Genomic DNA, 20,135 nt, shown 5'->3' with positions numbered 1-20,135 from the left:
TTATGGTAGTAAAAGATGGTACTATAGTCTACTTGTGTGCGGTTTCAATATCCTTCCTTAATGCCTTTATGTTGAAATAGTTAATTAATTTAAACAAATAATTCAACTCACTGATTGAAGACGAAGCAACTTGAGACCTTTATTGAGAAATACAGGGTGTCCCAAAATAATGTTTACACTCTTTAGATCATTATAACTCGCCTTGTTTATTGATTTTAATAATGAAACAAGATACATATGATAGCCAAAGGATTTATCTAAAGATTTAATACTGAAATCAAGGAAAAAATGACAAATAAAATTCTTCCCAAGGAAAACTCTCCTTTGTTGAAATTGTAAAATGTCACAATTTGCTTGCTTCACTTCAGGTGTTCAAACTGAAATCCGTTCTGCTCCAGATACATCTCATAACGGGAAGAAATGGAAGTACACACATCAAACACCATCTCCTCTGGTATTAAAGCACATTGTTCTTCAATTGCAACTCTCAATTCATCAATTGTTGCCCTTTTTGTGCTGTAAACTTTGTCTTTCAGAAACCCCCACTAAAAGAAATCCATGGGTGTCAAATCTGGTGATCTAGCAGGAAATTTTACACTTCCACTTCGTCCAATCCATCTGTCTGGCATAGATGCATCCAGATAAGCTCTCACGTCGCGATGGAAGTGGGAAGGAGCGCCATCCTGCTGGAAGAAACACTCTTCTTCTCCAAATTGTTCTTGGATGCGTGGCATGGCAAACGCTTGTAGTATGTTGAGATAATTCAATCCTGTTACGGTGCCTTGGAAAAAGAATAATCCGATGAGTCCCCTAGTGGACAGACCACACCACACAGTCACTCCAGGCAAATCCAAATGATGTTCCTCTGTAACATGTGGATTTTCTGTTGCCCAGTAGGTGCAGTTGTGTCGATTTATTGAACCATTCAGCTTAAATGTTGCTTCGTCACTCCAAACAATTTTGAGTGGAAATTCATCATCGCCTGCACATCTAGCAAGATACCATTCACAGAACTTAACCCTTCAATCAGGGTCATCTTCATTCAGAGCGTGAACAAGCGATGAGATGAAACTTTTGAATTGGGAACGCTTCAAAATGCGATGAACGCTGGATTTAGGGATACCTGTTTCACGAGACAGTTGGCGCACTGATTTTCTTGGAGAATTCAGAACATTATCAATGACCTCTTGCTCTCTTGTTGGGCTTGTTGATGATCTTTTTCGACCGGAGCGACCCTTTGTCATACGGTGGAGAGTTCCGTGTTCATCAAACTTGGCGATGATGCATGAAATGCTACGACGAGATGGCGCATCCATATGGAACTTTCTAATAAAACGTCTTTGCACTTCAGCTTTGTTTTCGACTTTCCAAAAAGTTTTGAAAATGAATATTTTGTGCTCGATTGTAAGCTGATTATCCGCCATCCTTGGACACAAGTCAAATCTGAAACAAAAGAAACGGTTTATTAGCTATACACAGTCAAAGAGTGTAAACGTTATTTTGGGACACCTTGTATTTATTAATCATACAAAGGCATTTATTAACTTATGTACACAACAAGCTCAGAACAGATAAAAAAAGTTGTAAGTTCATTTGTTACTAGACAGAAATTTTTCATATGACTCGTGAATTACTTTAGACGTTGCGGGATCCAGTGCCGACCTGTGAGAGTTGTTCTCAGTGGTTCAATGCAGCACAGCACATGAATAATTGGAACACAACAAATGTCCTCAGAATGAGGCCACTTGAATGATGGAGATGGTCCACTGGGATGCATGAACTTCATTTTTATGTCTTCATGCTCCTGATCAGTTTCAGATGTCAACCCAAGCCACCAATTCCCATCATAAATGCAGGCTACATACTGGCCTGGATGCACCTTTGTAGCTGAGGCTGTCACTGCACTCGAGGAGTAGAATACTTCATCTTGACCAGACACTCGGCTGATCTTGAGCCGTTCTCCATCTGGAATAAAAGAGTGGTTGTCTCTTGTGCCCGGAATTGTCCGTGCATATTTGTATCGCACTTCCAATATTTCAGATCAAGGCAAATTCTGTGTTTAAGAAGGCCTGTGTCTTCTTGTCTCAGATTTCGTAGAAGAGTCAATTTTATGTTATAACAGTGAACTGTTTTGTGTCACTGCTCTCCATTTGACAACTTCACACCAACAGAGCAAGGTGGAAGTGCAGCCATGGTGAGTGAAACACAATGAATGAAGCACCAGGATCTGGACTGGCTTTTATATACTTTCACTAGCAATGACAATGCAAGGGTCAGCAGAAACACGCCCAGGCGTGCATGTGGTAAGCAAGTTGCAGCAAGTTGAATGACATTAGCCCTATCCATGTTCATACTGAAATGGGGTGTGTTAAATATTGTTCTACACCATAGCGTGTACATAAGAAAACTAAGGTTTTTCTTGAAGTTGCTATGACGACCTGATGACGTCATAATAGTCTCTCTCTATGACTAAACAGAAATATTTTTAACAGTAGCCCTATACTCTTAACAATGAGTGAACGCATATGTTGGGTCAGCAGTATAATAACTTTAGCATGAAGGCATTACGGAAGGACATTGAAACTTAGCACACAAGTAGACTATACCTCTATCTTTTACTACCATAAATTTCATCAACCTTCCCATGACTCAAGAGGTCCATCTAACCATTCGAAAATTAATAATTTTTTTTACGAATGTCAACTTTGATTGGCCATAACTCCCTTTTACACTCCAGAACTACAGCTTTTTAAGCGTTGGTAATGTAATTCGGATATTATTCCTACAATTAAATTGATCAAGTAGATCCTATGTATTAGAGATATATTTTCCTAATTTTTTGAAAATCCACTTTATTTGCGATTTTTGAACAAAACTGAATTTGAGAGGTCATAGGCAAATAACTGAGGTTCGTTTGCCAGCAGTTGCTGCAATCTCTCCAATTACCAAAAATATCTAAACATCTTCTGAAAATTTGAAGACACTTAGACTTATATTTCAAGAGATACAGACATCTGAAAGTGGGCTCTCGTTCAATTTACAACTCGCAATTGATTTGATGAAAATTTCCATTGGGCAAAAAATTATGAAAATGTTAGAATTTCAACTAAACAATTGGCAAATGTCAGTTTCAGGTGCCAAAGATCATTCCTACAAAGTTTCCAGAGATTCTGAGATGGTCAGGCAACCGACCATCCCTAATTTCGCTGAGTTGACATGGAATGATCCTATTCATAATTCACTAATAGAAGCACAAATGGATTCAGTCTTCTTGCTATTATATTTGATATTCTCAACTTTAATAGGACGTGACTCGCATCTTATATATAAAGCCTCTTCTATCTTCTCTTTAAAACCCTATCCCTATTAAATAACCTGTAACTCTCTATTTCAAAGAAATTTCTGTCATTAAAATCATCTTGTTTAACTATGTTTCACATTATTTCAAAACCCTTCATTCCTATCTGTACTCTGAAGTTATTTATTTTACTGTTATACCTCCAACAGTAAAATGGTAACAATTAAGCCTATCCTACCCTAAATATTTCTTTAACTCTTATTCTTTTTGCATTGAGTTTAACCTGGCCCTCCACACTGTTTAGTCTTAGTTTAAAACTTTCCTTATAGCTGAGCTAATAGTCTTGCCAAACCAGTCAGCCCCTATCATAACAAAAAAGTTCCCTTCTTCCACTGAACAGCTCCCATAAATCCAACCAGTCAATCTGCTCATCCTTACATATCAACCTAAGCCTAACATTTAGCCCTAATGACCTACTTTTAACTTCATCCTCACAGTTAATTCTTGACAGTATCTCTGACAAAATTAAGTTATGATCTTCTTTAAGCGCATTTATCAATCTTTTGTACTTATTAATTAGCTCCTCTGACGTATCTTCCCCTACATGCACTGCAAAATCTGCATCTCTGCTAGCCCTCTTTATTATATCTCTTGCTCTGTCAGTTATATTCTCCACCAGTGTAACATAATCTGATTATTTTTTCCCCAGAGACTATTCTGTCCACATGTCTTGTCAGGAAATCATTTTTAATTATGACCTTCTCATTCACATCCTTCTCTGATCCTTTTGTTTTCCTTCTCTCCAATATTTTCTCGTCTGCAGAACTTGTTTATACGTATATAGAAAATATTATAATTGTTTTATAAATCTACACGTTACAATACCTTTTAAAATACAGAAATAGTGGTATCTTGGTGACAGATACAAAGAAGGTAACTTCTAGAATACCTACTGTTTATTTATTATTAATCTCAAAAGTAAAGAATGGACTATCTGTGCTGTGCCAATCAAGAGTATGCAAATCTGATTTTTATCTCTATAAGCCTTTAAACATACACCTGAGTCACTGGTGGTGGGGGCGGTAGAAAACTTAAGAAAAATAATTTCACCTATTTAAAACATTAATACGTTTATCTCGAAGATCATAAAACTAATCGTCTATTTGACATCACCCAGCAAATAAACACTTACGTAAAATAAAACTGATATAAAAATATTTAAAAGGTCATAGCAACCACGTATTATCATACATACACATTACGTAATGAAGCGTCATCACACACTTAACGTACGTTTCTTTCAGACCATAGCGCCAGATAATGTACAAGTAATATTTATTTCCATAAACATTTTCAGTACCATAAGGCTTTATATTTATTGTCTGACTCCTGTATATTTATTGAAGTGTTTCATTTTTTAACGTATTCAGTACTGACTTGCGTATAGGTAGTACAAACAGTATACTTACTAATAAACATAAATAGAAATCCATACCTTTTTTCAAATAATTTCGTATATTTTACACAATTTAAATAAAATGTTTGTGGCATTTTCGTGATTCACTGTTTATTCAGTATTTCACTTAAGTTTCCTGCTGTAATATTCCAGTTAAAACTTCTACCATTCGAAGCAATTATACTTTTCTTTTTTAAGCAAAAAAGAAAGAGAGAGAAAGAATTTTATTTACGAATCTCAAGTTTCTTATCTAAAATGTAGACTTAGCCACTGAGACAGTCTTCTTCACATTATCATCAGATGATGATTAATTAGAGCCTTCAATGAGATGATAAAAGCCCTTCTCGCATAACTGGTTCTATTGGAGAAAATTGCGGATCTCAAATGTCATCTCGTTTCTTTTCCCGCCAAACTTAATCTACTTTCTGTCTTGTGTTTTTTTTTCTTGTTTGTTTTTTTCATTACTGGGGATAGTTTTGAACTCTCGTTGACCTACATTAGGTCGTTTCCGAAAGAAGAGATTTTAACATCAACAATGACGAAAGGTAGCTTAGGGTTGAGTCTATAAATACTTTCTGAGACTATGTTAACACTTATAAAACAGGGGTGTTAACTTATGAAATATTTACACACATAAAACTTGTCATTTCGCGAAACATAATGGAAATTGATTGAAATTATTGTTTCTTGTAGTATCCAACCCACTAAGAGTTTGATGGTTCTTCGAAACGAAGATTCTCTCAGTTCACGTTTAAACGGCGTGTTAACGCCATGATAACCTAATATAATATGCGGTACGCCTGGTATGTCACGGTAACTTGCATTGTTATACCATAAAACAAGAGCATTTGTGAGCATTTAGAATAGCAAATGAAGAGTTGTAATGTGTGCTACTTTTTATTCAGCGTAATTAGCATCAGAAATAATTTTCTTTCTATATGTATTGTCACCTTTTGTTTTTCATTTTACATTTTAACCTAGATAGACAATAAGAATTTCTCAGCAGATCAACTGACAAACATTTTAAAACACTGTGAAGAGCGTTTTTAAGCCTAAAACTGAAATGGTACTAGTTTTACTTGTGGACAGAAAGTTCCACAGAGTGTGTTGCTATTGTTTTTTTAACAACGTAGACAAGTACTTAAAAATTACGTCTTAGTATTAATTTAAAATATAAATACTTGACGTTAATAAGTCGTATTTAATTTGTATATTATTCACCTTAATTGATAATAATGTACTTAATGATTCTAAAACTGTTATCCTCGTTGCTTTTTCAAGTCCTTTGTGGTTTTTTTTTACTTTTTAAAGTTTTACAAAACCTTTACCAACTAGTTTTTTTTTTTTTTGAAGTTCTGTGACCATCGTTATTATTTTATGATATCATCAATTATGGTTGTTTTATTTCGGTTTAGTTTCTTTATTACAGTAACGTTAGCGTTATTTTTTAGATTATGTTTAACCCGTAGTTGATTTTGATTAGGCCTACTTACCTAAACGATTATTTTTATATTTTAGGCTTAGGTGAAAACAAACCCTTATTCAGTAATTTAGGGGTAGCTTGAAGAAATATAGCCTAAAATTCGATATTCGACCCCTATAGTGATTGTAGTGTGGCTATATCATTTTCGACCTTACCCTAAAAATACAAACTTGATAAATGCGTATATTACTCGGATCGAAATGTCGTCAGCTTAAACCAGAAGACACAGTTCGTAAAATTCTCAAATCCATAAAAGCACAGAAAGTTTTTTGTCTGTTTTTTAAATTTCGCGCGAAGCTACACGAGAGCTATCTGCGCTAACCGCCCCTAATTTAGTAGTGTAAAACTAAAGGGAAGGCAACTAGTCATTACCACCCACCGCCAACTCTTGGGCTACTCTTTTACCAGCGAAGAGTGGGATTGATAGTACCATTAGGATGCCCCCACGGCTGAAAGGGCGAGCATGTTTGGTGTGATTAGGATTTGAACGTGCGATCCTCAGATTACGAGTCGAGTGCCTTAACCACCTGGCCATGCTGTGCCTAGCACAGAAATTCAACCTAAATATATTTTTATGCAGTTACTTGACGTATCTCAAATTAGTATAAAACGTATTACTTTTGTACAGTTAACTTTATGAACCAATATGTCGGCTACTTTATATTAACACATATTGTTCTACTTTTTTGTTTTTACAAAACTTTACGTCAGTTAACAATAGGAACAAAAATTCGAATATTATAAAATGGGTAGTTAACCATTCAGTAAGTCTGCGTAACAAAATCGTTTTATGTTGTTGGCATTCTTGTCTTTTTAAAAACATAAAACACCTTAGACTACTAAATGTTGCCATTCGTGTTATTAATTAACGACACTCCTTTACATACCGCTATGTCGCTTGGGGCGATTAAAATCTGATAGTGTCTCATTAAATGTTATACTGTTCCCATCGTTACTATAATTTATATGTTATAAAATATGTTTGTATTGTAAGAACGTTCTTCGCTTTTAAAAAAAAAGATGTATTACAATGTCTGAAAAATAGTTCCAGCATGATAAAAACAGTTAATTTTATTATTAAAACATGAAAGGCGGTATTTAAAAAAAAACAACCTACGTTCGTTTAAAAAGTAAAAGCAGGAGTAAAACAGTGTAAGTCCTAAACAGTCATTTAATCAACTTACCACACATTCTTTATTCAGCGATAAACTAGTTTGTATTTTCCATAACGAAACTGCGAAGATAGACAAAAACGTAATTGAATACAAGTATCATAAATCCGGCGGATGTTTCTTGTCTATGTTGGGTTGGGGGTGGAGGGTTAATGCAAATTTAATGTAATCCGTTTTAATTTCAGGTTCATACGAGATGAAATATTGAAGTTCACGAGTCTTCCATTTCATTTCCTCTAAAAATGAGTTCTACTCGGTTTGACGTTGGGCGTATAAGTTATTCATATACAAAAAAGCGACTGAATTATTTATCTGATGTTAGTTAGTATATTTTCATCCCACTTCTGAGCTTCTCAGCCGTCCCTACTTAAAATCAAATTCATAGAGGCAGCACTTTCTTTCTATACTGCATTGCTTCACAAAAAAAGAGGAAAACATTAGAATAATTACGATTAGACTCTCTTACGTTTTGCCAAAATAGTGATAATTTATTATGTATTATATTTTATTTAAAAGGTTTATGTTAGACATCACGATTGATATCCTGGTACAATCTAAGAAGGATCGCGTCATCCATGGATAACTGGGAAATGAAAAAAAAAAAGAGATACCACTTAGCATGTGGAATGCTTCCCATAATATTACGAGGCAATCGAGAAGAAGAACGCTTTTGGTAAATAAGATTGAAATTAATAGTCACATTGTTCGAGTTAGTTATTCGTATGACGTTGCATGTTTGATTCTAGTAACAGTGATTGATCTTCTGCGCTACCATAAGATTTTCTATTTCAATTTCTTCAAGGTTTAGAATCTGTTGGAACACCAAAGAATAAAATAAATTTGGACATTTGGCGGTAATTCACTTATTTTATACAATAATTCTGCCACCGTTAGATTATCCTGAAAGTACGGCGTGGAAAAATCCAACTTCTTATAATTACCTATCAAAGAAACTTACAACCGTTATTATGTTTTTATATCGTATAAACTGATTGTAGCATCAAAACTGATAATATAAGAAGCACTTCAGTATAACTATTACGGCCCAGCATGGCCATGTGGTTAAAACTCATAATCTGAGGGTAGCGGGTTTGAATCCCCGTCACACCAAACATGCTCGCTCTTTCAGCCGTGGGAGCGTTATAATGTGGCGATTAATCAAACTTTTCGTTGGTAAAAGAGTAGCCCAAGAGTTGACGATGGGTGTTGGTGTATAGCTACCTTCTCTCTAGTCTTACACTGCTAAATTAGGGACGGCCAGCGCAGATAGCGCTCGTGTAGCTTTGCGCGAAATTCAAAACAAATGACTATTACACAGTTTGAATTAATTACACTGCAGTCAGTTTAACACAATTCCACAGTTGCTATCTGTAATACTACAGTCAGTTTAACGCTATCCCACAATTTAAAATCAGTAATACTACTGATACTAATAATAATAATACTTTAGTATTACTAGTAATACTAAAATAAAATTTAAGTTGACAGTTTATTTTTCATGACTACTCCCTCTCTGAAACAACCACAAAGTGTTGTCCTCCAAAACTGGCGCGGCATGCCCAGGTGGTTAAGGCACTTGACTCGTAATCTGAGGGTTCCATACTAAACAGACTCACCTTTTCAGCCGTGGGGGCATTATAATGGTTCAGTCAATCCTACTGTTCGTTGGTAAAAGAGTAGCCCAAGAGTTGGCGGTAAATGGTGATGACTAGCTGCCTTCCCTATAGACTTACAGTGCTAAATTAGGGACGACTATCGCAGATAGCCCTCGCGCAACTTTAGGCGAAATTCAAAACAAAATAAACCTCCAAAATTACCGACTGAAACGTTTCAATAAGTGAATCACCCTAATAGGAAATAGAACTTTATTAACTGTATTCTAGCCGGTCTTTTTTAAATCTTAAGCTTATGTTTCCTTGTCCTATTATTTTCAGAATGGCACAAAGAAATTGGAGGACTTAGATCCACTATAACCTTCAGTAAGATTAACTTTTACCATAGTTTTGAGTGAATATAACAACTCTCTATTCCTGGGAATATCTGTTCCGGAATATAAAATCTTTTTACCTATGTTTTTTTCAAGAAATCTTCTGAACAAGCACGACAACTGTTTAAAGAAACATATCACTCTCTGTCCTCTGTAACTATAACACATGAAGGAAATCCTCAAATCTGAAGAACTGGCACCTATCAAAGAACTCTTCAAGAAGAAAAAAAATATCAACATCACCCGACCGGACAGAGGGAGCGGAGTTATTATCTTCAATAAAACTATGTTAAGAAAATGCTTGACATTCTTAACGAGACCGTGACAATTTCAAGCTTGTAAATAAAGAACCATGAACCCATACTGTACAACTTGGAGGGAAACCTCAGAGAATTCTTAGAAATTTAGGGTTTCCAAAGCAAAATATCACTCTACTGGGTCGTAGCCTCCAAAGTGTTTGTACTTTAACCTCTTCCGATGTAAGTTCTGTCTATTTTTGACCCCCTTCCTGACCTGGGCAGGGACTGACTGTTATTTTCAGTTTTAAGAATGAAAAGCATTCAACTTCACGCCCGTTCCTTGGCTAGTTAAACATCAAAACCTATTCTGTGGGTTTATCTTCCCCCGAGAATAGCGTTAAAATAAGTGCGCTTTATACAGTTGTTTTTTCGAAGCATTCCTTTTCCCTATTGGTTACAAAAGTGAGGACACGTGATTTATAACAACGTAAATTAATGATAGGTGTTTAAGAACGAGTTGTTGAACATAAAAATAATCGCAACTTACGTTTATACTCTTAAGCTACATTGTCAAGAACAACATAACGTTAATAATGCGTACCACTCCAAAAATGTTCCTTCCACTGCGCTATTTATATCCTAACATCTTGTCGTTAAGAATTTAAGGTCGTGTTCTAAATTTACCGATGTAAGATGCAACCATTGATACGAATGTAAAAATTCTTAATTTTTAGAACCTGTTGCCAAATCTAAAGTAGTCTTAAGTTTCAGTGCTAAAAAAAAGGCTCCACATAATTCATAGGCATCATTAAATACACATCAAACTAAAGAGAAATCCAGCTGTTAAAAAAAAAACCCTTAAGCCTAAAATACATTTGGTCTCTTGTTTTATTTACATCACCAATAAGGCAGGTGCGTTTAAATTTTATAAGAATTATTTGTTTATTAAATTCTCGCAAAGCTACACGAGGGCTATCTGCGCTAGCCATCCCTAATTTAACAGTGTAAGACTAGACGGAAGGCAGCTAGTCATCACCACCCACCACCAACTCTTGGGCTACTCTTTTACCAAAAAACAGTTGGATTGACCGTAACATTATAACGCCCCCACGGCAGAAAGGACGAGCATGTTTGGTGCGAGGGGGATTATCTTATAGATAAGAAGCAGCAAGTCCGCAGCAGTCAATACTAACTCTTAGACTGTTGTATTCGAATATTAGGATTTTATCCTCAGTTATATTATGCATTCACAAAAGAGAGGTCTTTTTGGGATAATGAGGCTCGAATCAATGACCCTCAGTCCGGCGCTCTAGGCGATGTATAATAAATGTCACCAGCTGCGGATTAATTGAACATTTTCGATTTAATAAAAGGGATGAATAAACGTTTATAATATTTTCACCACTGAATGCTTCTAAGGGAAACTGTTTCTGGTTCAACCTTCATTACCCAACTGATGTCACTCCAAGCAAGAGAGAGATGAAATAATTCACGGGACAACAGCGCCGTAGTTTAGACATATAAAGTGTATTGGACATTAAAAATACTTGTAATGTCCAGATATTACGGCTGAGAAGCTGGCTCAAATATTCCATAACGGCTCTTTATCTCCTAAGTATTAAATCACACAAAATATAATTCGGAATTAGAACCAGCATAATTCAACTTTTAGCACTTGAATGGATTTTGTTGACGTAGTGAACATAATTAATTAAAAACCAAAGACAAATGTTTACTCGGCAATAATTTTGAGAACTTAGAACACTAAAAATCGAGTTTCAATACTCATGACAGGCAGGGAAAGATAACCAGTTGTGTAGCTTCGTGTGAAACATCAGAATAAGCAAAAATATTGGTAATTATCAAAAGTATAAAAAGTTGTAAATGCATACAAAACCAACACCATGGATTGGAAGAGAACAGTTTAATTAACAAAACATCAACTACATTATTTACAACGTTTCGACCAACCGCATTTCCTCATACGGAGATAAAATGAATTAGTTACTGACAAGCGGAGTTAATCTTGTTGGTTAAGAACGCGTGAAGATATTCTGGTTGCTTTGAGGCATGCGCAGATGATCTGATTGTTTACACACTACGTAGTAAATTGCGCTTCCTGTAGCCTATGTAAAGGTTTGTGGTATTTAGAAATTTGTGTTACAGATTTTCATAAAATTACTTCCATCCTCAAATATTTGTGTAAACACTTATCCCCCATTCAACATGGTACATGACAACACTGATCCTTAAACCTTAAGTTACCTTAAACCTTAAATTCCATCTATTGTAAAACTTTATTCTTTTAAGGTTCTGGCAACTTTCACTAAGTATTAATCGGATATTATCCGTGCTTTTTCGGTCCCAACTGGTGTTTTTCGGGGTACTTCCGTTTCCCCACACACCAAAATTCTCAGACATTAGATCTGTAGATCCCAGCCATGGTATCCGGATCTATGGACCTCTGCCTGTTTGGTTTGATCCATTGTTGACAGTCACTGTCTACCAACTTCTTCTCCAACAACCTGTCGCTTTTGTTTTTGTCTACCAGCCTCAGTCACTTCCACGTGATCAACGTCCTCCCGTTCAGCTCATATAGAACGACAACCGTTCTGAAAATCTTATATTTTAATCTCGAGCGGGGTGAAAGAGGATTGGCCAATCTTCAACCATCCTAGATGATTAATTTTTACCTTGGAGAATAATTAATATTACATCAAAATTACTATCAGAAAGACAGAAAGAAATTGGTGTCATGACTTATTCAGACCAAGAGTAAGACACAGTGTTTGGCTGTATTATTGTTCATCTCTTCGTGTGCTCAGTCATGAAGCTTGTGTCGCGACGTGCAAATAATAACATCAATTTCTTTCTATCTTTCTGGCAGTTGTTTTGAATCCAGATGAAACGTTCTTTCTGGAGTTAGAACTCGGTTTTTATACTTTTAACGGATGTTGCTCTTTGTTATTAATATTTTTTGCCGTTAACCATAAAGCTATACAATGGGCTATCTGAGTTCCGTTCACCTTGCTTATTTAATTGTTCAAAACCATGATACATTTAACCTCTGTACTAATCTTATTATTGCTATGTAACTGTTGTTAAACACTAAGCCTATCTGATTGTTCAATACCAATGATATATCGACTCCTACTTATGTATTAGATATAGATTACAATTTCTGCCTGGATCAATGCACTTCTTTCTCTATTGTTTGTCTATGGCCTGGTGGTAAAGGCGCTCGATTCTCAATCTACTGATCACGGGATCAAAACCCATCTCCAAATGTGCTCTCCCTTTCAGTCGTTCTAATACCAACGAATTAGTCTACCACTTCAAAATTAGGGACTGTTGTTTCTCAAGTGGCTTTGGACGAAATTCAACAAACTTGTAAGGGTGTTGTAACGTGATGGTCAATCCCATTGTTTGCTAGTAAAAGAGTAGCCCTCTAGTCTTACACTGCTAAATTACGGGCGGCTAGCGCAGATAGCCATCGTGTAGCTTTGCGCGAAATTGAAAGCAAACCTTGGTGCAGATAGCCTTGTAGCTTTGCGCCAAAAATCGCAAAACAACCAATTCCAACCAAAACAAACCAACTAGCTTACGAACATTCGTTTTAACCACATCTTTGTTCGTCCCACTCTTGGTAATTTTATTTTAATTTTTTTCAGTGACGTTGCGTTAACCGTTATATCGAAGCGATTGATTATACCAAATGCTTAAATATATGTTTGAAAAGAACATTCCTTTACTAAATATTAATAACAACTACATTATTTGTTATTGTAATGCTATTAAACTTGTTACACAAGTGCTTTACGATATATGAGGGTCGCGGGTTCGAATCTCCGTCTCATAAACATGCTTACTCTTTCAGCCGTGAGGGCGTCATATTGTTTCGGTCAATCCCACTATGCGTTGGTAAAAGAGTAGCCCAAAAGTTGGTGATAGGTGGTGAGGACTAGCTGCTTTCCTCTAGTCTCACACTGCTAAATAAGGGACGGCTAGCGCAGATAGCCCTCGTGTAGCTTTGCGCGAAATTCAAAACAAACAAGCGTTACGGTGTAAAGGAACTGAAAACTATACCCAAACGATGCTAAGTGTACCACCAGAAAATTGCTTAACATTAAGAAACTAAATTTATTCTTCCTGTTCAGTCACAATTGCTTCAGCGTGTGTTAACTTAACCGTATTTTGTTTACACGTTCATTTTAACGTAATTAACTTGGTCTTTCTGTCGTATCCTAAACTTCTAATTGTTAATATGACCAGCCTTAATTCAACAAAATAGCATCGTTTGCAAATTGTAAATAAATTAATCTAACTCGTTCAATGGATTTTAATCCCACCAGTTGGACTGCTTCGTAACCGAAGTTTCAGCTTACGAAACGACGTGGGTAAAGCTGTAACTCAAAGTATCACTGTTGAGTAATCTTTAAGTATGAGTCCGGTAACTTAGGCATATAAATATTATTTCTTGGCACTTGTATGTAATGTTAAAATGTTGATAAATATTACATAACATTAAGGTGAAATCACGAGTATAAGAATTTTATTTTTCATTCAGGCCAACCTGTGGCCTCCGAATCGTTGACCTTAGCAGTTACGACATTTCCAGACGATTACGTCGAAACATACAGAGTGAACTCCATCGACTGGCCTAAATTAGAAAAGCTTTCAATAATGTGTGCTTTTGGTTATTAAAACTTAAGCATATACTTACGATACTTATTTTTCATTAAAATTCAGGCAACTTAGATCTCAACAAATAATGTTATCAGCGACCCGTGTCTCTTGCAGTTCTGAGATTTTGCACTTATCCATATGGAAACGAACATTCAAATTTTGCGATTTTCCGTTTAAATCTTTTCTCTCTTTAATTTCAAATGATGTAGATTACAATTCCATATATTTTTTCTAATTTTAGCAAAATGCGATTTTCTTTCAGAATCCGTTTTTCCTTATCTGCATTAAGTTTGTATAATCCATCAAGTTCAAGCCCAGTGAGCGCTGGTCACACCCCTACATTTCATTCGACAAACTCCAAAGCAAGAATACAGTTTGTTGAAACCTATCTATTCACGATATAAACATTCAAAAACGGAGGGGAAGGTATGATAAACATTGCACACAATGACCAACCTGTTCTTAAAGTTTTTTAGATTTTTTCCACAGTCTTTAAAAAACTCTAGAAATTAAAACTTCGAGTAACACCTCTGATTAGAAACTGTTTTAAAAAAATTATACTTAGGGCCCTTAAACCTTTCTTAAGTAAAATCGACAATTTTTGTACTTATATTCTACAATAAATGTTATAACATTGAGTGCAAACGTGACTTGGTATTTCTGAAGTAGTGAATTAGGAATAATAAACGCTATAAAAACACAGGAAGTTATATAACTAATTCAAACACACTGTTTATTTAGACTTTTAAAACCACGTATGTTACATTAGTCTGAAATAAGAATGAAATAGCGTTTATGCGTCAACATTATGCTCTTCTAAAGGACAACGGTTTCACCCAAAATATATCCAAATAATAAGTTATTCATTATAGGCCAGGAATAGCCAGGTAGTTAAGGCACTCAACTCGTAATCTGAGGGTCGCGGGTTTGAATTCCCATCGCACCAAACGTGCTCGCCCTTTCAACCGTGGGGGCATTATAATGTTCGATCAATCCCACTATTCGTTGGTTTAAAAGAAAAGTGGTCCAAGAGTTGGTGGTGGGTGGTGATGATTAGCCGCCTTCCCTCCACTCTTACATTTCTAAATTAGGAACGGCTGGTCCAGATATCTCTCGTGTAACTTTGCATGAAATTTAAAAACAAACAAATATACATTATAAGAAAGTCCTCCATTGATATAGTGGTAGGCCGATAACCTTGATGGGCAGAGCACAGATGGATCTTTGTGTAGCTTTGTGCTTAATAACAAACAGAAATATTGTAGAAAAATGTCGATTAATAACTGTTTATTCTGAAGATAAAGAAATCCAAGACGATTATTTTAATATTTGTTAACTAGGAAATATCCTCCTAATATATATAGCTTATGGCTAGACGTACTTCGTGCAAGTGTTCTACTTCAAGAGGAAATAAAACCGTAATTAAGCATAACAAATATTTTGCACCCTGAGTGGCACAGCGGCATGTCTGCTGAATTTAAACACTACGAACCAGGTTTCGATACTCGTGGTTGGTAGAGCAGAAATAGCCCATTGTGTAACTTTGTGCTTAATTAGAAACACAGACACAAACGTCATGCTGTGTTGTAGCCTAAAGAGTGCATAATTTTTCTCGTGATTTATGGCATGCGCACGTTTTACTGACGTCACTACAGCACAAATTGCCACGTTAAGCGTTCCTTAGGTGGCGTAATTTTTGTGTATATTGACTAACAGACAACACATTACTATATAATGGTACGAATAGTTAAAACAAGTGACCCCTCCAGGCGGTCTTTGACCTACTTTCATGGAAAAATGAATTAAATTTATGATTTATGGTTGTCAAGAGATACAAGTAAGTCTCAGTCTCTCAGGAAAGTTTAACGTGAATGTTTCTCTTCATACAAAAAATGCTAGATTTCCAGCCATCTTCTTTTCTCAGCAAAATGTTAACTTTTCAACCGTCTTACCTTTGCACAAGCCTGGTTGCTTTACTGATACATTCTCATCAAATAACAGTTTCCATCTTTTATTTGCATTTTGAACGTTATTAAATCGAGGAGGTGCATGTAAGTTTGTTACATAGCACAATATTTACCCAAATCTAAAAGAGCGCGTCTTTTAGAGACATTAACTATTGTTGTTTTCATTTATTTATTTAACGTTACTAATTACACTATGAACAGTTTTGACACACTCTCTTCCTCTGTAAAGTAGAACACGCCCTGGTGTTTAACGTAAGGGTTGCGTATCGTAAAATCCAACGTGTAAAATATAATGTCGCTTTACGCGCACTGTGGGCTCGTTATGAAAGTGACAGTCAGTCAACGCTCTGATGAAAACCTGTGTAGAAGCTGTAGCAGGTGCTGCTGCTGCTGACGAGCTGCTTGTCCACTGGTCAGTAATTTCGGCCATCTTATCTTCTAACAGGAATGTTAACTTTCCAGACATTTTCTCTTCTCTTAAAGCGGTTCTACACTAAAATTTAGAGGTATCTGATTTGCCTTCTTAGCTCACGTGATCATAAGATGCCAAGCAAATTGCATAGTTAAATTACATTTTGCGCATGCGCATGTGCGAGTGTTTGAAGTACTGTCGAGTGAGTGCGCAAACATTACTACAAATTCAGTTGGAAGAAGTAATATTAAACCTGTGCTACTAAAAATATCCTTTCTCGTTAATAACAGCAGGAATAAAAGCCGCGTTTATGTTTCTGGAAAATTTATTGCAAATAATCAAACAAAAAACGTTAACCGTTTTCGATGCTTTTGCGAATTTTATGTTTTGTTTAAAAAGAAAACGGAAGGACAACAAAAACAACTAACATTATGGATTATTCTCAGTCGGAAACACAGTGGTGTTTGTAACATTGTTTCATCACTGATAAGACCCGAAACAACTAAACAAACAAGTAAATTATTTTAGGGATTATACACCACGTAATTTACACTAAAAAATCTACGCTAAATCAGGTTTATTACTTCAAGAATTACGATATTATAAATTACCCACCTATAAAGAAAATGTTTTTGTCCTATCCTCAACCATCAAAATAATAGAAACTTAATATTTTATACCTGAAAATGTCCCTGTACTTTTCAGTACCAGTACATTGTTTCTGATAAAAAAAAAACGGTTTTGTTTCTCATTCCCTCAACCATCAGAATCATACAAACTTAATCTTTTGCACCTAAAAATGTTCAGCGTTTTACAGCCTTCTAATTGATATGTTTGACCTCGGTTGAGGGTTACTGTTTGTTAGTCTTACACCAGTTTGTGTTTTTTATCCTCAGAATGTAATTTAAGGAAGTTAAAATAGAGGGATTTCTGAACAGGATCATTAGATTAAAACATAAAAGATCAGGTTTCGATACCTGCGATGAGAAGGGCATAAATAACATCTTTGTGCTTAAAAACAAACAATTTATGTCACGTGGTATTTTATGACTATCGTCGTCCAAAACCATGATCAGATATTTTGTAGAGGATTCCACCAATTTCTGGCCCGGCATGGTCAGGTGGTTGAGGCACTCGACTCGTAATTTGAGGGTCGCGGGTTCGAATATCCGTTGCACCAAACATGCTCGCCCTTTCAGCCGTGAGGGGCATTATAAAGTGACGGTCAATCTCATTATTGGTTGGTAAAAGAGTTGACAATGGGTGGTGATGACTAGTTCCCTCTAGTCTTACACTTCAAAATTATGGACGGCTAGCGCAGATTGTCCTCGGGTAGCTTTGCGCAAAATTAAAAAAAAAAACAATCCGACAGTTTCACTCTTAAACTTGGCCATACGATAGAGTTCTGAATTTTGAAAGTGGTTCGAATCCGTATGAAGTCACGAAAACATTCCCGACACTTTGAGCTTGTGAGACGTTTGTGATTGATTGAAGCAAGCATTAAATCAGTTGTTAACACTTTATTTTTGTGCACCGTTAAAGACGACATTGTCCTTGTTTATTGTCAGGTTTACGGTGTGCTGAGATTTAAAAGGACAATCTGCTGTTCAGCTATACCCTTGAGAGATATTTCGAAGAAAACCAATTTTATTTTTTCAACTTACATTCACATGAATCAAACGATCTGCTCTCTAATCTTGTAGAGAAAAAACTTTTGTTTTATAATTTTATATTATTTAACATTGAAATGTATAGTTTATTCAATTTTGTGCAAAAACATACAAACCGTAGAGTAAAAGAGCCTTCGCTATATATAACTTCTGTCGCGTTTACAATAAATTTCCTGGAGAGAACGAAACAAAACGACAAAAAAAAAAACAACAACCAGGAAATCTTCATTAAATAACTTTATTTTTTTACGAAGAAAATATTAACAAGTCGTTTATTTTGCGTTGTCTAATTTTTTCTTCTACTTCCATCAATTGCCAGAAGAAAAAATAGATTAATCTGATGAAATAATTTCAGAGAAATTCACATCGTACGACAATTGGAAATTAAATAATATTTTAGTTTCACAATACATTGTGATAAAAAGAATGAGGTTTCGAGTTAGGGTTAACCATGACGCTAAAAAACTCGTTTTGCTGAAGGTCGTTTGTGTCATTTAACGTTTTGTCGATTTTTTAACTTAAGCTGTTTTAATTTCCTGGCTATGCTAATAAGTTACAAAAAGGGAAATATAAAGCTAAAATGCTCATAAAATCTAAAACAAATAAATGCAAAAAAAAATATCAGCGGTTGAAAAGCAGTTGCTTGGTTATGCCTAACGACATAACTATACATTACCATATAAATTGAAGCACTTTACACATTTATTTCTCGTTTTCAGCCGTTGATACCGGTAGTCCTCTAAAGTCTCTCTGTCGAAGATAACGGGGGGATTGTGAAACATCTACAGTATATATGTATATATATATGTGTGTGCGTGCGTGCGTGATACGTATGGCCCTGTCAAATCAATATGGTTTTTGTCATTTGAAACGTTTCAACTCTCATTTTTAGTGGATTTCTAACAAATTATTGTGTGCAGTGAATCCATAATCCTCGTCCTCTTTCACAATTTCTGTTCTGTTTTTTTTTAAACTAGCTGAGTAACTTTGAAAATGGATACGTTTTTCAGACGGCCCCTTTGTTTTTCACAGCGCGACATATTAATTATGTATTCGCCACCTTTATTGGATCGCAACTCTTAAAATGTGTTTGTTGATTTTTAGCTTAATTTGAATGTCAGTCCATTCTAATATAAAACAACATATTTCATTAAATCTCGTCACTTCGTGGGTCAGCGGTAAGTTCACGGACTTAGAATGCTAAAATCTGGAGTCCGATTCCTTGCATATAACGTAAAATAAGCCCATTATAACTTTGCGTTAAATAAATAACAAACCTCATAGTATGGACATAACACAATATTACACAGAAAAAGTAAATAGATACTATATTGTTGGCAAATGTATAAACCTTAAGTATAAAACATCGAGGTTTGATATGTACAAAACGACAAGAAATAGGGTTTTATACATTTTGTAAGAAGCTGACATTTCTTTTGTCCATATATTTCACACTTTTCCTACGAGCTCAAAATTGTATTGGACGCTTGTTTTAAACTTTTCCTACAGTGAAGATTTCTCTGTTAGAGATTTCTATGTTGGTCATTGGTTTCATGCGTTTCTTACAGTAGAAAATTTTATATTTATTAGTCGTTAGTTTCATGCTTTTCTTAAAGTAGAAATTTCTCTTTTAGTCGTTGGTTTCATCCTTTTTATACAGTAGACATTTCTATATTAGTCATTGGTATTATGCTCTTTTACAGAAGAAATGTATATATTAGCCATTGGTTTCGTGCTTTTTTTACAGTAGAAATTTCTATGTTAA

The 20,135-nt window shown here is 35.4% G+C and overlaps 1 protein-coding gene and 1 long non-coding RNA gene across 4 annotated transcripts in view; one reads left to right on the top strand and one right to left on the bottom strand.

Moving 5' to 3' along the window:
- LOC143253398 (uncharacterized) overlaps positions 1–20,135 on the top strand; it is a 270,323-nt gene that overhangs the window by 141,642 nt on the left and 108,546 nt on the right. The window lies entirely within an intron of this gene.
- LOC143254646 (uncharacterized) lies at positions 45–10,342 on the bottom strand. Its single transcript, XM_076509793.1, has 2 exons — positions 9,477–10,342; positions 45–1,443 (listed from the first exon to the last, which is right to left on the bottom strand). Exon 2 carries the CDS (start codon positions 1,422–1,424, stop codon positions 1,023–1,025), a length of 402 nt encoding a protein of 133 aa, XP_076365908.1. The 5' UTR covers positions 1,425–1,443; positions 9,477–10,342; the 3' UTR covers positions 45–1,022.

This window comes from Tachypleus tridentatus, chromosome 6, assembly GCF_004210375.1.
Source record: "Tachypleus tridentatus isolate NWPU-2018 chromosome 6, ASM421037v1, whole genome shotgun sequence".
Taxonomy (NCBI): Eukaryota; Metazoa; Arthropoda; class Merostomata; order Xiphosura; family Limulidae; genus Tachypleus; species Tachypleus tridentatus.
Note: the sequence above shows the minus strand (reverse complement) of the source record. Positions and strands in the feature narration are given on the sequence as shown.